Source organism: Acinonyx jubatus, chromosome D4 (genome assembly GCF_027475565.1).
Source record: "Acinonyx jubatus isolate Ajub_Pintada_27869175 chromosome D4, VMU_Ajub_asm_v1.0, whole genome shotgun sequence".
Classification (NCBI taxonomy): domain Eukaryota; kingdom Metazoa; phylum Chordata; class Mammalia; order Carnivora; family Felidae; genus Acinonyx; species Acinonyx jubatus.
In genome coordinates this window covers 7,743,408-7,758,932 of record NC_069391.1, presented here as the reverse complement: position 1 = coordinate 7,758,932, position 15,525 = coordinate 7,743,408, and the positions used below count along the sequence as shown (strand labels likewise).

General features: G+C 54.5%; 1 protein-coding gene across 6 annotated transcripts in view; it reads left to right on the top strand.

The window, feature by feature from the left end:
• The window catches only part of SLC25A25 (solute carrier family 25 member 25), a 33,709-nt gene extending 26,927 nt beyond the window's left edge, over nt 1-6,782 (top strand). For all 6 annotated transcript variants that reach the window (XM_027035212.2, XM_027035214.2, XM_027035216.2 and 3 more), the window contains 7 exons: nt 95-206; nt 1,377-1,535; nt 3,061-3,213; nt 3,496-3,603; nt 3,717-3,884; nt 4,401-4,551; nt 4,655-6,782. In XM_027035212.2, coding sequence (XP_026891013.1) covers nt 95-206; nt 1,377-1,535; nt 3,061-3,213; nt 3,496-3,603; nt 3,717-3,884; nt 4,401-4,551; nt 4,655-4,839 — 1,036 coding nt within the window. In that variant the 3' untranslated portion in view covers nt 4,840-6,782. The remainder of the gene's footprint in view (nt 1-94; nt 207-1,376; nt 1,536-3,060; nt 3,214-3,495; nt 3,604-3,716; nt 3,885-4,400; nt 4,552-4,654) is intronic.
• Nucleotides 6,783-15,525: the final 8,743 nt, after the last annotated feature.

Below are 15,525 nucleotides of genomic sequence, written 5' to 3'. Positions count from 1 at the left end.
CCCGCGCCTGCCCCTGGCTGGCCTGGAGGGGGGATGTGCAGCTGGCACGCGGGCCTGTTTACCGGGGGAAACCGACCGTACGTTTGTCTTGCAGCATGGATAAAAACGGCACGATGACCATCGACTGGAACGAGTGGAGAGACTACCACCTTCTGCATCCCGTGGAAAACATCCCCGAGATCATCCTGTACTGGAAGCATTCCACGGTGAGTCCCTTGTCCCCCGAGGCGTTTTCCGCCTCTTCCGTTCAAGGGTCCCCTCGTGTGGCGTCAGCCCCCACCCCGGCGTGGGGGTGAGGGCGGGGTTTTTGGCTTGCCTCCTGCTCACTCCGCCGGCGGCCCCCCAGAGCCCTCCACGTGCACCCTCTGTTCCCACATACCAGCCAACGCAGCCGTTCCCCAGACATGGGTTCCCTCTGCCAGGGGTGCCCTCCTGCCCCACACACCGCCTGTTCTTCAGGGCCCACTCCAAACACCCCTTCCCCGATCCGGCTTATTCTCCCAAAGCCGGGGTGTGCCTTGGGCGGCGGGGGACACTGTACAGAGAACAAATACAGAGCCATTAAGTTTCTTCCCCCCCCTCCCCACTTTTTGTGTCCTTTCTCTCTGTCAAAAGAAAACATCCCCACAGTCCTGTTCATAGTGTTCCTTCACGCCTGTCAGCGCCGCTGTTCAGAAAGACCCACACCTCCCTGTTCGTGGCCATGTTGGTGCCCCGCCTGCAAGCCCCTTCGCTTGGGGTTCACCTCCAATCTGTCTCCCACTGTGTCCAGGTCAGGGCCTCGCCCTCAGGGCGCGCCTGGCTCTCAATGGGGGAAGTTAGGTGCCCTGCTCCAGGCGTCAGAGCAGAGCTGGTGCGGATTCGGCAGGATGCCGCCCAGGAGAGAGGCCATTACGTAGGCATCGCAACCCCTCTGATATTTGCTGAGGCCCTTGCACAATGTTCTGCCAGCGTGATCTGGTTACACATCGGGTTTCAGAAGAATTTTTACCCCTGACTTGACCCTTTCAGTACAGGCAGTCTGGTGATCCTCAGCTGAAATGCCTCTGTAAGCCATTCTTACAGGAGCCAGGGGCAGTATCTGAAAAGCCGTCCAAGTGGTTTTATAACTGCTTTCTTCCAGCTGCGCTCTCAGATCCTATCCCTGGGCCTTTGCACGGCTCCGACAGGGATCGGAGCTGTGCCACCTTCACACGGTGAAGGGGGAGGGGCACACCCGTCTCCGACCCTGGGCCCTTGGCATTCTCACTCTCTGTGTGGCCCCTCGGGCTCGGCCCTTCTAGACGGTGGAACGTTATGGACCTAGCTGTCTGCCAGCAGCTTGGCCACGAGAGTCGGGAGCCTGCTTATTTTATCTTTGTTGGTCTTCCTCGCAGATCTTCGATGTGGGTGAGAATCTGACGGTCCCGGACGAATTCACAGTGGAGGAGAGGCAGACGGGGATGTGGTGGAGACACCTCGTGGCTGGAGGCGGGGCAGGGGCCGTGTCCAGAACTTGCACGGCACCCCTGGACAGACTCAAGGTGCTTATGCAGGTATGTGGGGAAGCGGGCCTCAGACTGCCTGGGTTCTATCCCCTGGTTCCTCAGCGGGTTGGTTTTCCCCTCCTTTGTATAACCCTGTTTGGCTTACGGTTTTCTAACCCATTAAATTAGATCGGAATTACTGCTCAGACAGGGTAGCATAAGATCCAGATCTAGGTGCCCTTTTGCACATAGTTTATCTCATTTTATCTGGGTCAAGCAAGCCAGGGGTCACGTTACAGGGCCGTGATGGGGGCAAGTGAGGCCACCGAGAACCGGGTGTGACAGGAACCTGTTTCCTTGGGTGCATCTTGCATAGACATCACACGGGGTCGGAGTAAGTGGACCCCCACCTGGCCCGGAGACCTTTACCTTGGCCGGGTGCCTGACTCCACGTCCACAGGGCAGAGATAAGCTAGGCCCGTGTCAGGGACAGGGTTGTGAAATCGACCTGCACGAGGACGCCCTGTTGGACTTCAGTGTCACCTGAATATGGCCAGTCACCTGCTTGTCCCCTTGCTTGTGTGCTGACATTTGTATTTCTGAGCCCTGCTCAGAAAAGGTGCCATCCTTTCCTCCCCCGCCCCCCCCCCTTGCCCTCCTGAGCCTGCATTGGTTTGAAGCTTGTTAAATGTGAATTCCCTTCTTGTGCCCAAGTTGGGAGGTGGAATGGTGTGGGGAGAAGAGCTTTAGGGGGTCCCCCATCCTCACAGCCATGGAACTTTGGGCAAGTCACTTTAGTGCCGGGACGTCCAGGTCCTCTGTAAAAAAAAAAAAAAAAAACCAAGGGGCTCCAGCAAATTGCCTCATCGATTTGTGTTTCTTAACTGAATTCCCAGGAACGTGGTAGGGATGAAAAGCGGTGCGTGGGTGGAATGATCGTGTCTGGGATGTGCCTTAAAGCGATCCAACAGGTGGGGGTGGGGAGCGCACGCAGATGTAGAGTGGCTGTGGTTTCATGCTTGTCGAAGCTGATTATGGGCTCATGAAAGCCCATGATATCTCTGTGCATTTTTGTATGTGTTTGAAATTTTGCGATAAGAGAAAGCTCAGTTTAAGAAACTTTTTTTTTAATTATTTTTAAAGTTTATTTATTTTTGACAGAGACAGAGTGCAAGCATGAGCTGGGGAGGGGCAGAGAGAGGGGGAGACACAGAATCCAAAGCAGGCTCCAGGCTCCAGGCTCCAAGCTGTCAGCACAGAGCCTGACGCAGGGCTTGAAATCACGAACCGTGAGATCATGACCTGAGCCGAAGTCGGACGCTAGCCGACTGAGCCACCCAGGCGCCCCAAGAAACGTTTTAAGGTAGTCATTGTGAAGGTGTTTAGCACAATGTTGGCACACAGTGGGTGTACAGTGAGGAGCTGGGGTAGCCGTGTTTGATTGTCACGGTGTCGCGTTACCCTTCTGAAAACTGAGAAACAGAGAGCTGCCCGCTGACCTCGGTGTGTTGGCCTGTGATAGAGCCTCTTTGTCCATCAATGGCAGCCCTCTGGCCGCAGGGTTCTTTCTGACTGCTTGTCCTTCCCTCCTCAGGTCCACGCTTCCCGAAGCAACAACATGTGCATCGTGGGCGGGTTCACCCAGATGATTCGAGAAGGTGGGGCCAAATCCCTCTGGCGGGGCAACGGCATCAATGTCCTCAAAATTGCCCCTGAGTCGGCCATCAAATTCATGGCCTATGAACAGGTGAGGACCCAGCTTCCCTGGGCTGAGGTCCCTGCCCTGCTGCTGATGCCCTGGAACTTGGAGCCAGTCACTGGGGACAGCAGGGCGGGGCAGGCGGCTGGGTCCGGCCCCCACCCTGCTGCCAGCTCCACTGTGGGTCAGTTCCTTCTATTTTGGGGCGGTGTCACAGGTGCCAGGGACACCGGGTCTTGGTTAAACTTGACTGGCTCTGGGAGGAATGGTGGGGCAGGTGCCAGTGTGCTGATCTCTGGGGTGCATCAGTCCGTTTGCTCTCTGTTCTAGATCAAGCGTCTTGTGGGGAGTGACCAGGAGACTCTGAGGATTCACGAGAGACTTGTGGCAGGGTCCTTGGCTGGGGCCATCGCGCAGAGTAGCATCTATCCAATGGAGGTGAGGGCCACGTTGGTCTGTGGTAGAGCCTCTTAGAACAAGCAGTGTGCGTGGGGTTGAGGGCGAGGAGGGGGCCATGCTCACCCTCCCGTCGTTCCTTTTGGGTTCTCCAGGTTCTGAAGACCCGGATGGCCCTGCGCAAGACAGGCCAGTACTCGGGCATGCTGGACTGTGCCAGGAAGATCCTGGCCAGAGAAGGGATGGCCGCCTTCTACAAAGGCTATGTTCCCAACATGCTGGGGATCATCCCCTACGCTGGGATAGACCTAGCCGTCTACGAGGTGAGGAACCCCTAGTAGCCAGGACCCCCCCATCTGTTGTCACACTTCCTGAAAGACACTGGGGATGACTGCGACAAGGAACACCAGTGTCTCCTCCCAGAGTCATCAAGTCATTGCAAGGGTCTCCTGTCACACTGCAGCCCCCAAGTCTACGCCCTCAGGGATTCAGTGGGCAGATTGTCAGAGCACAACTCTGTGGGGGGTCCACTGTGCCCCCGGAAGACTTCAGACCCCAGGAGTCAGGCTCTCTGTGTAGGGAAGGTGCTGCTGCCCCTGCGTCATCCCTGCTCCCAGTCTTATCCAGGAGCCCCCAGTGAGGGCAGAAACAAAGGGCAGGCAGGCCAAGCGAATCAGGTTACAGTAGCCTCGAGGATCCCATGTGACAAGGAAGTGCCTCCTGTGTGGATCCAATAACTGTGTCCCCACCCGCAGCGCCCCTGTCTCTTGTGGCCTCACAAGGTCTCTGTGAGGCTCAGAGGCACTTGGGCTCATCCCTGCTCCCCTTTCCCCTTTCAGACGCTCAAGAATGCCTGGCTGCAGCGCTATGCGGTAAACAGCGCCGACCCTGGCGTATTTGTGCTCCTGGCCTGTGGCACCATGTCCAGCACCTGTGGTCAGCTGGCCAGCTACCCACTGGCCCTGGTCAGGACCCGGATGCAGGCCCAAGGTAATGCTGGTCCTGGGCCAGTGCCCAGGGGCCCATCTCCCAGGGCAGGTCAGGCTCTCGGGAGGAGCTGGCAAGCCTCTGATGGGTGCCTCTCTCGCTACAGCCTCCATCGAGGGCGCCCCGGAGGTGACCATGAGCAGCCTCTTCAGACAGATCCTGCGGACCGAGGGCGCCTTTGGCCTGTACCGGGGGCTGGCCCCCAACTTCATGAAGGTGATCCCAGCCGTGAGCATCAGCTACGTGGTTTACGAGAACCTGAAGATCACCCTGGGCGTGCAGTCGCGGTGATGGGACGGGGGTGCGACCCCGCCTCGCTCGGCAGACTCACGGATCCTGGGCCTGCAGCCCCGGGATGTTCAGCCATCTCATTCTGTGAATGTGTCAACACTAAGCTGACTGAAGCCAAGCTGTGAAAAGCCTGGGGTGCGCCCGCAAGGGAGTAGGGGAAGGCCTGGCAGGCTCACCGGCTGTGTCCCGCTGACCCTGGTCGACTCTCACGTCCGCTCCGGTGGGGGGGTAGCAGGACACAGGCACACGCACACAGGGACAGGACGCTTCCTGCGGTGCCTGCCGAGATAGCAGGGCTCGGAACCGGCTTGGTTCTTCCATCTTGCAGCCAGACCACCAGCTGCAGGCCTTGCCCCCTGGCCTGCTGGGCGTCTACCCTGCGCCCGCCTTCCTTCCTTCCTCGCTGCTGTGTTAATATGGTAGGAGGAGGGCTACCAGCCCACTCCCCATGTTACTGCTTGCTCCTCTCGCCTCAGTCCGTGGGGACCTCACACCTGGCTTCCTGGCCCACAGTGTCACCTCTGGCCAGGTTGTGCCGGGAAGAGGGAGGAGTCTGGCTTTTGTGCGCACCCTCATCTGAGCCCTGCTGTTGGCTTCTGAGCTCACCAACAGACGGGCACCTGGGTGTGTGTGTGCATGCAGGGGGCAAGGCCACGCCCCGCCATTGGCCGCCTGGCATCCTGGTGCATGGCTTCACGGGAGGCACGTGCTGGGTCCCGCAACGCAGAAAGCCTCTGCTCCTGCTGCCGGGGTGTCTTGGTGCTCTGAGCTGGCCCCAGACTCCGTCAGGACTGGCACCAACTCAGAACCAACCCCCGTCCCCTGCTCTGGAGTGAGAGCGGTGAGGCGTCACGTAGCTGCGGGAAGGGGAGCTGCTGCCGGGGGTCCGCGCGTCCTGGGGAGAGAAGGAAAAGGTTTTTAAAGGCCTTAATTATGTATCGTTGGGAAAAGGGTTTTGTTCAGAAGGGCACACTGGACAAATGTGCAAGTTCTGTGCTTCCAGAGGGAAGACAAAGGGGGTAGAAAGCCTGGCCGACTGCATTAAAGTCTGTTTCTGACGCCCCCTGGGGATTCGTGTCCAATCCCAATCTGGGCAAATTGGGACCAGCCTCACATTCCACCGATGCAGGGCGTCACAGTGCTTGGAGCCTATTTATTTCATATTTATTTGAACAGAGTTCTGTCCTAACTATTTTTATAGATTTGTTTAATTAATAGCCTGTCATTTTCAAGTTCATTTTGTATTCATATTTATGTTCATGGTTGATTGTACCTTCCCAGCACCCTCCAGGTGGGGTGGGGAGAGGAAGCAGGGGCCGTGGGAGTGACCTTTCCCGCCGCTGGCCGCACTGTCGTCAAGTCTGTCCAAAGAAATGCCTCGGAACTGGCGACAGAAGAAAGGTCAGGGCAGGAGGGCCCTGGTCATGGGGAGGTGGCTCCTGGCAGGTTGGAGCAGGGCTTGCACCCAGGAAGAGCCTTAGGATCTGAGGGTCTGACCGGGGGCAGGAAGAGTGGCAGAAATCTCCACTCCATTGAGCGTGGAAGTCCAGATCCTTTCTTGGGCTGGGAGGATCTCTTGTTTCAGCCTTTAGACTGACTAGGCACTGAGGGGCCTATCACTGTGAGTTTGGGGTGGGGGTTCCAGGAGAGGGCGGCCAGCTCCCCGCCCCCGCCTGTGAAGTGGGCTCCCTCCCCCCCAGGCCCCCCCTCCCCCCCCACCACTCCTGCTCAGCAATGCTGGTCAACTTGGCGACTTCACGGTCGCGCTTCTGTTCCACCAGAATGGCCTGGTGAGGACAATTCAAATAGGATGCAAAGATCAATGCAAAAATTACTGTTTTATCTAAATCTAGGGATAACTGGAATTTGTGAAAAAGCAAATTAAGACAGAATTGGAAGTTGTCCTTTAAAACAGCCTTCTAATAAAGTTGTTTCAAAGCTGATGACGGAGCCATGTGATTTTTTTCTGATAGGGGCTCGAGGGGTGGGGGGGGGTGGGGGGGCAACTGCACGTCAGAGAAAGAATCCACCTTCCTCATCAGAGGAAATGAGAAAGCTACCCTCTCCGGGCTTCTCGGAGGCACTCTTTAAAATGGGATTGGGGGTGCTCTGCACAGGTCACCAGAGCCCCCTGAGCCTGATGTTTCTTCCTCAGGCCTCCTCTGAGTCTCGGGCAGAGCTGGTCACTCCCTGCCCCTGAAGCCCCTCCAGGTGCTGCAGTGCCATCATCCACTGCCCTGGGTGCCCCTCCCCAGCCTCACCGCTCATTCCCACCCAGCTGGCACACAGAGACGTTGTGGGGCCCTGCCTGATGTTCTCGATTTGCTTTCTGCCTGTCTCCCCGGGAGAGGGTGAGGCCCTCTGGGGCACGGAATGCGTTTGTAGCATTATCTCCAGCACTTAAGACCGCGCCTGGTACCATTTTCATTAAATAACAATCCACACTCTGTCCCTGATGGCCCCAGGTATGTCAGGGCAGCAGGGGACAGTATGAAGCAGCTTGGGGACTCCATCAGGGGGCTGTGGCATTCAGAGGCTGTAGGGAGGCACGGAAGTGTGCCCATTTTTGAAACTGGTATATACCACTTGTACTGGGTTGAATAGCATCCCCCCCCCAAATTCATGTCCCCTGGGAACCTCAGGATGTCACTTTATTTGGAAATAGGACTTTTGCAGATGTAATCAAGTGGGTTACAGTGGGGGCGTCTGGGTGGCTCAGTCGTTAAGCATCCGACTTCGGCTCGGGTCATGATCTCACAGTTGGTGGGTTCGAGCCCCGTGTGGGGGATCTGTGCTGACAGCTCAGAGCCTGGAGTCTGCTTCGAATTCTGTCTCTCTGCCCCTCCCCCGCTCACACTCTGTCTCTCAAAAATAAACATTAAAAAATTTTTATTAAAGAACAAAACCTGGATTATGGTGAGCCCCAGGCCCAATGAGTAGTGTCCTTATAGAACAGGAGGATTTGGACAGACATGCCCAGAAAGAGGTAAAAGGCCATGTGACCACAGGGCATGCATCTACAAGCCAAGAAATACCACGGATTGCAGGGGGCCACCCAAGGCAAAGAGAGTGGCAGGCAGTTTCTCCCTCAGACTGTCCAGAAGGACCCAACCCTGCCAACAGCTGGATCCCAAACTCTGGGCCTCCTGAACTATGAGAGAATGAATTTTTGTTGTTCGGGGTCATCCAAGTTTGTGGTGATTTGTTAGCAGCTGGGAAACTAATATGGTACCTGCTTCAGCTGTTCATTGCCAGGGTAACGGGCATAAACCATTTCCTGACCAGTAGGCCTTGGCAAGTGGGTCCCCTCACCCAGAACCTGCTCTCCCAACCAAATGTTCCCGAGTGCCGTAGGCAGAATTATGCCCCCTCCCAAAGAGGTCCCTGTCCTAATTCCCACAACCTGTGAATTAGGTTACATTGCACCGGGCAATCAAGGTTGCTAATCAGCTGACTTTAAAATAGAGAGATTATCCTGGATTACCCAGGTGGGCCCCATGTAATCACACGGGTCCTTCAATGGGGGATCAGGGAGAGTCAGGGAGACGGCACAGGAAGGACTCGGCCCAAGGTCGTTGTCAAGGCCACGAGTCAAGGAATGTGGGTGGCCCCTGGGAGTTGGAAGAGGCAAGGAATGGATTCGCCACCAAGAGTCTCCAGGAGGAACACGGCCCTGCTTGATTTTAGCCTAGTGAGACGCATTTCAGACTTCTGACCTCCAGAACTGCAAGGTAATACTTTTATATTGGTTAAGTCACTATGTCTGTGCTAATTTGTTACAGCAGCAATAGGGAACAAATATAGAAAGCCTGTCTGACTTTTCATGGGTTGACAGCGGGACAGTGGAAATCCCTGCCCCAGTGTGGCCCAGGTTGGCCTTGGGAGAGTCACAGCACCTGTCTGAGCCTGTCTGTCCGTTAGATAAAAAGAATTAAGACTTGCCTGGAAGGGCTGTTAGAAAGCTGGAAAGGGACAGGGGGGCGGGCCTGGCTGGCTCAGTCAATGGAGTGTGCGATTCTGGAGCTCAGGGTTGTGGGTTTGAGCCCCAGGCTGGGTGTAGAGATTACTTAAGAATCAAATCTTGGGCGCCTGGGTGGTTCAGTTGCTTCAGCATCTGACTTCGGCTCGGGTCATGATCTCACCGTCCGTGAGCTTGAGTCCCGCTTTCGGGTGAACACGAGCCCTGCTTCTGTCTTTCTCTCTCTCTCTCTCTCTCTCTCTCTCTCTCTGCCTCCCTTGGGATTCTCTCTCTCCACCCTTGCTCATTGGTGCCCTCTCTCTCTAAAAAAAAAGAAAAGAAAAAAAAAGAAAGCAAATTGTTTAAAAAAATGTGAGACATCAATTATAAAAATAAAATTGGGATGAAATTTAACATTGTGTCAACTATACTCAAATTTTAAAAATACTCATTTAAAAAATTTTTTGAGAGTGGGTGTATGTGCACTAGCAGGGGGAGGGCCAGAGAGGGAGAGAGAATCTCAAGCAGGTTCTGGGCTCAGCTCAGAGCCTGATTCAGGCCTTGATCCCAATGACCCTGGGATCATGACCTGAGCCAAAATCAAGTCAGACGCTAAACTGACTGAGCCACCCAGGTGCCCCTCAATGATAATCGTTTTAAATATTTATTTATTTATTTACTTGAGAGAGAGAGAGAGAGAGAGCAAGCAAGGGGCAGAGAGAGAATCCCAAGCAGGCTCCGCACTGTCAACGCAGAGCCCAATTTGGGGCTCAAACTCATGAACCGTGAGATCATGACCTGAGCTGAAACCAAGAGTTGGATGCTTAACCGACTGAGCCACTCAGGTGCCCCAATGATAATTCTTTTAAAAAGAAAGTTGAAATTAGGGGTGCCTGGGCGGCTCAGTCGGTTAAGCGTCCAACTTTGGCTCAGGTCATGATCTCATGGTTGTTGAGTTTGAACCCTGTGTCGGGTTCTGTGCTGACAGCTTGGAGCCTGGAGCCTGCTTCGGAGTCTGTGTCTCCTTTTCTCTCTCTCCCTCTCCCTCTCTCTCTCAAAAATAAACATTAAAAAATAATAATAATAACAAAAAGAAGTTGAAACGAGATCAGGAAAAGACAAGACTGGTCCTTAAAAAACAGCTCCCTTTCCCCAGCCAAACACACAGTAAGTAACCCCCTCAACGCTTGTCATTCTAGCCTCCAGTGTTGGGAGGCTCGTGCAGGCCTGGGGTCTCTGGCATCTGAAGAAACCCAACCTGGGGGTGGGGTGGGGGTTGCAATTTGTGCTGCAGGGCCTGGTGATTCCTCTACCCGTCTCCCTCCTGAGGCTAGATAGACCCTTCCATCTCTAATCCTGAGGGCACCAGCTGGAGCACTACACACATAGGACTTAGCCCTCAGTGGTTTTAGGAGGTGTTTCTGCCACCATGGCCCCATTCTACAGATGAGGAAACTAAGGCTGGAGGAAAAATGACTTGCCCAAGGCCTCACTGTGAGTAGCTGACAGGGCCTCAAATGCACGTCAGCTGACCCCTGGGCTCTGCTGAGGCTGCCCGCCAGGAGGCCCGTGGGACAGGGACCATGCTGCGACCCACCCGTGGGGACTTTCACCCAGGAGCACTCTGTCTCGACTCCAGACAGGTGGCACCCGGTCCCTGGTTATTCTCCTGAGCCTGGAGGCCACAGAGAATCTGGAACTCGTTGGGCAAGCCTGTGCTTAAATCCTAGCACCTGGCAATATGATCTTGGGCAAATCTCATGCCTCCCTGAATCTCAGTTTCCTCACAAGCAAGATGGACACAGAACCTTCCTGACGGCTTAGAGTGAGAAGGAACTTGTCCGGGTTCATACAAAGGGTAAGTATATGTTGAAGTGAGATTCAAACCAGCTCGTTCACTCTGAAGCCATGTTCTCAACCTTGGCTCCTGGCCGGGCCGCCCCCCATCCAGATCTCACTGGTCTGAGCAGGTTGGAATGTAGGGGAAGGCAGAGGGGAGCACCTGTGTGCTGGGCCCAGCTGCCCAGGTGTGAACCTTGGTCCCTGCCCTCCAGGGCTGATGAGGAGGCCGGAGCAGACCAGCCAGGTCTGGTCACACTGGCTGGCCAGGGCTGGCTAGGAAGGGCCAGCAGGAGGGACACAATGGGCTAGGCCAGGTGAGAACGAAGAATGAGGAAATTGAGGAAATTGAGGCCGGGGGAGGGCCAGAGGCCTGTCGCAGTTTCCCCAGGGGGGCAAGACTGAGCTGGGCCTCCTGCTCGGAGCTTCCTGGAACCGAAGCTGGCTGGGGCGGCCACCCAGGAGCCATCTCTTTTGACCATTTGCCCATCAACACGACCTGTTATCTCCCCACAGCAGATGTAGATGCTGAAGACCGAGGGGGCTGGCTCCACCCCTCAGTGGCTCCGCCCCCTCCGCACCACACAGCCCAGCCCCACCTCTCAGTTCACAGAGTTGACTGGACAAGGGACTTCCCCGAGGTCACTAGGCTCCTCCCAGTAGCCGATTCTCTTCCCAGGCCACACTGGCTTCTATCCTATGTATTAGTATCCCATAGCTGCTGTTACAAAGTGCCACAAGCGTGGTGTCTTATGACAGATTCATCTCATCTGTTCTCTCACGGTTCTAGAGGCTTGGAAGTCCGATCTCTATTTCACTGGGCTGCAATCAAGGTGCCCGCAGGGCTGCTTCCTTCTGGAGGCTCCCGAACTTCTGGAGTCCGCCTCTTGGCTCCTTCCGGTTCTGGAGGCTTCAGCATCCCTTGGCTGGTCGAGCTTTCTTGAATGTCCCCCCCGCCCCCGCTGGCCTCTGCTTCCTTCTCCTCTCTTCTGGAGTCACACCTCCCTCTTACAAGGACATTTGTGATCATGTTACCTTTAGGGCCGAATCCTGAGACCCCATCCTGGAAAATCCCTTCATCTCAAAATCACTAATTTAATCACATCTACAAATTCCCCTGAGCACAACGAGGTAACAGCCACAGGTTCCCGGGACAAAGACCTGGACACATTGGGGGCCATTACTCAATCCACCACGCCACTCCCCCACTGCAAACCCTGTTCCCCGTTACACCCTTCTGCCCCTCAGCCCTCAAAATCCTTCCCGTTCGACTGGTGAAGTAAATTAGGGAACAGTCATCCCACGGAAGGTGGCTACCGTGGAGGACTACACAGCCATCAGACTTGTAGAGCAATTACTGATCCGGAATATGTTCACGATCTGAATTTTTACTTTAAAAAAGGGAAAAACTTGGGGCACCTGGGTGGCCCAGTCGGTTAAGCGTCCCACTTCACCTCAGGTCATGATCTCACAGTCAGTGAGTTCAAGCCCACGTCAAGCTCTGTGCTGACAGCTCAGAGCCTGCAGCCTGCTTTGGATTCTGTGTCTCCCTCTCTCTCGGCCCCCCCACCCCCCCACCGCCACCCAGCCCAGTAGAGCTCTCTCTCTGGCTCTCAAAGATGAATAAACGTTAAAAACTGAAAAAAAAAAAAAAGGAAAAACTTACCTAGAGAGAGAGGAGCAGTAAGGCACTGTGTTAAGATCACAGATTCTGGGGCGCCTGGGTGGCTCAGTTGGTTAAGCATCTGACTGGCTCAGGTCATGATCTCACGGTTTGTGAGTCTGAGTTCCCCATTGGGTGTGCACAATCCCCACTTCAGGTGAGCCTCGCTTCTCTCTCCCTCTGCCCCTCATGGGATTCTCCCTCTCTCTCTGCCCCTTGCTCACTTGAGCCCTCTCTCTCTTAAAAAAAAAAAAAAAATCGCAGATTCGGGGGAGGCACTTGGGTGGCTCTGTCAGTGAAGTGTCTGACTAGGTTTCGGCTCAGGTCATGATCTCATAGTTCATGAGTTCAAGCCCCACATGCAGCTCTGCACTGGCCGTGAGGAGCCTGCTTGGGATGCTCTCTCCCTCTCCCTCTGCTCCTCCCCTGTTCACACTCGCTCTCTCCCCCTCAAAATAAATAAACTTAAAAAAAAAAAGGAGGGGCATCTAGGTGGCTCAGTTGGTTAAGTGTCCAACTTCGCCTCAGGTCATGATCTCATGGTCCAGGGTTTAAGCCCCCTGTCGGGCTCTGTGCTGACAGCTTGGAGCCTGGAGCCTGCTTCGGATTCTGTGTCTCCCTCTCTCTGTGCCCCTCCCTGGCTTACACTCTGTCTCTGTCTCTCTCTCTCAAAAAATAAATAAACATTAAAATACATACAGACGGACAGATATGCATACATACGTACCTAAAAAGATTACAGATTCTGGAGCCAGACCTGGGTTCAGATCCCACCTCTGCCACCCACTAGCTCTGTGTGACACTGGGCCAGTCACCTAACCTCTCTGATGGCTCAGTTTCCTCATTTGTAACGTGGGGTAGCAAAGCTTAAATGGGGTAAAGTATGTAAAGTGCTCAAAACAATCCTTGCCATAAAATAGGCCCCATTTAGCTGATATTTATTTATAAAATATAAATTTTATCTATACCTATCTGTGTGTGTGACACACACACACACACACACACATATGCACTATATGTGGGCTACATAAAAAATAATCTAGAAGGCTGTACTCCAAAAAAATTTTGAGTGCTCGTATCTCTAGGTTGGTGGGACCATGAATAATTGGTATCAACTTTTTGCTTATCTGAAAGTTCTATTTATGTACAATAAACATTCATCATTTGCATAATCAAAGTGAAATTTTAAAATTTAACAGTCTAACAAACAAAAAAAGCAAACCGGAATCCTCCTGACTCTTGAAGCCCCAGCTGTGGCTTGTCCTCCCCAGAGACCTCCCTGACTCCCAGGGCAGAAGGATCTCGCTGTTCTCACGACTCTTCTTATTTCCTGGAGCTCTTGACCTAAAAGCCCAGTTGGGAACAGAGAGTGTTCTGAGGCCAGCAGACCCCACCGGCTGCATAAAACGCCCATCACATGTCAACTGTGCACGCTGACTCTGTGTAGTGCTCCCATCTCCAACCACATCAACCCCACGAAGGTTAACTGACCTCCGAGGGCTTGCCCAAGGTCACAGCAGGTAGTGACAAGGTTCCCACCTCAGGCCTTCTGCTGTCATCAAGGCCACAGGGCATCTGCCCTGATCTGAGCCTGACCGAAATGGGGCAGAGGTTCTTGGCTTGGGGCCCTTTCCTCCGAGAGGTGTGGCTTTTCCTGCCTGCCCATTTTCGGACCCTTACCTGCTCAACGCATTTTATAGATGAGCCAAGGGTCGCTGGATAACAAAGACCAGCCAGACAAGAGATGCGATTCTGAAGCTGGTCACGAGGTGGCAGCATGAGGCCCTGTTTCGCATCCTCTACTGCCCTCTGGTGGTTATGGGAAAATATACCCAGGGGCTGGCCAAGGAGCATTTGGGAAAACTGAGGCAGGGTTGTCACCTGCGGTGGAGGATACTCAAGGGAAGAAGCACGCTCAGTTGGTGTCCCACGGTGGCCTTGGGTTGACTGGCCATTCTCCAGCCTCAGTCGCAGGGAACAGGTCTAGCTACTATCGTCCTTGGCCTTTTCATCAAGGTGACCAGTCAGTGGAGGAGGGTGTGGAGGGTGCCGGTGGGTGCCTTTCGGCCTACAGCGGCCCCAGGGAAAAAGCCCCCAGCCAGATCCCTGTCCCCAGCACACGGTTCTGCCACAACCATATTCTCCTCTGTGAAATGCAGAGACAGAAGAAAATATCTGAATCTGTGAAAACAGGGAGAAGGTAGCTGGTAGCTGGGGCCTGGCCTGTACCTGAGCCTCCTTAGCCAGACCAGGCCTCAAGTGGGGAAGCCTGCACTGGGAGACACAATCCCTGGGCTGAGCAGGAGAGAAGGGGCAGGGAGCATAGGGTGGAGATGTGGGCAGTGAGACCCTCCCCTGGCCACGGCGTCACGGACAGCTGGGTAGCAGGAAAAGGCTGTCTGTGAAGAGATGGGAAGAGGGACAGGGATGCAGGGAAGGCCCTCCCTGGGGGACCCACAGTGCTGCTGGCCTAGTTCCTATCCTGCCTGAGGGAGGCTCTGGGATCCGCAGGCCCGGGTCCCTGGAGCAAAGGCCTTTGAGGACTTAAGGCCTGACTGATTCAGAGGAACAGTATTCTGGACACAAGGGTGGCTCTTGGAGGTGGCCTCATGTCACAGACTGATGTGGCCTCCGGCCTTGGCTTCTCTCCTTCCTCCCACAGGAGAGGCACTCCCAGGAGACAGGAAGGGGAGCTGGCCTGGCCAGCGGGCTATGGCTTATCCATGCAGCGAGCACTCTGCAGCTGTGAACAACAAGCCAGCGTCACATGTGCTGACAAGGACAGAAGCCTGTGATGGGAACGAGAACAAGCAGGTAGCAGACCAGCTCTGCAGGAGAGACTGAGGCCACTGCTTCCAAATGTTAGGCTGTTTTGCCTCCAGAATGCTCCTCAGGCCTCTTATTTCAACGTCTGCCATCACAAGGCACATGAATTCTTTTTATGTTTTTTTAAATGTTTATTTTTGAGAGAGAGAGAGAGAGAGAGAGAGAGAGAGAGAGAGAGAGAGAAACAGATTGCAAGTGGGGGAGGGGCAGAGAGAGAGACACACACACACACAGAATCGGAAGCAGGCTCCAGGCTCTGAGCTGTCAGCACAGAGCCCGATGCGGGGCTCGAACTCACGAACGGTGAGATCATGACCTGAGCCGAAGCTGGACGCTCAACTGACTGAGCCACCCACGTGCCCCAAATTATTTTTACATTTAAAAAAAAAAATTAATAAAG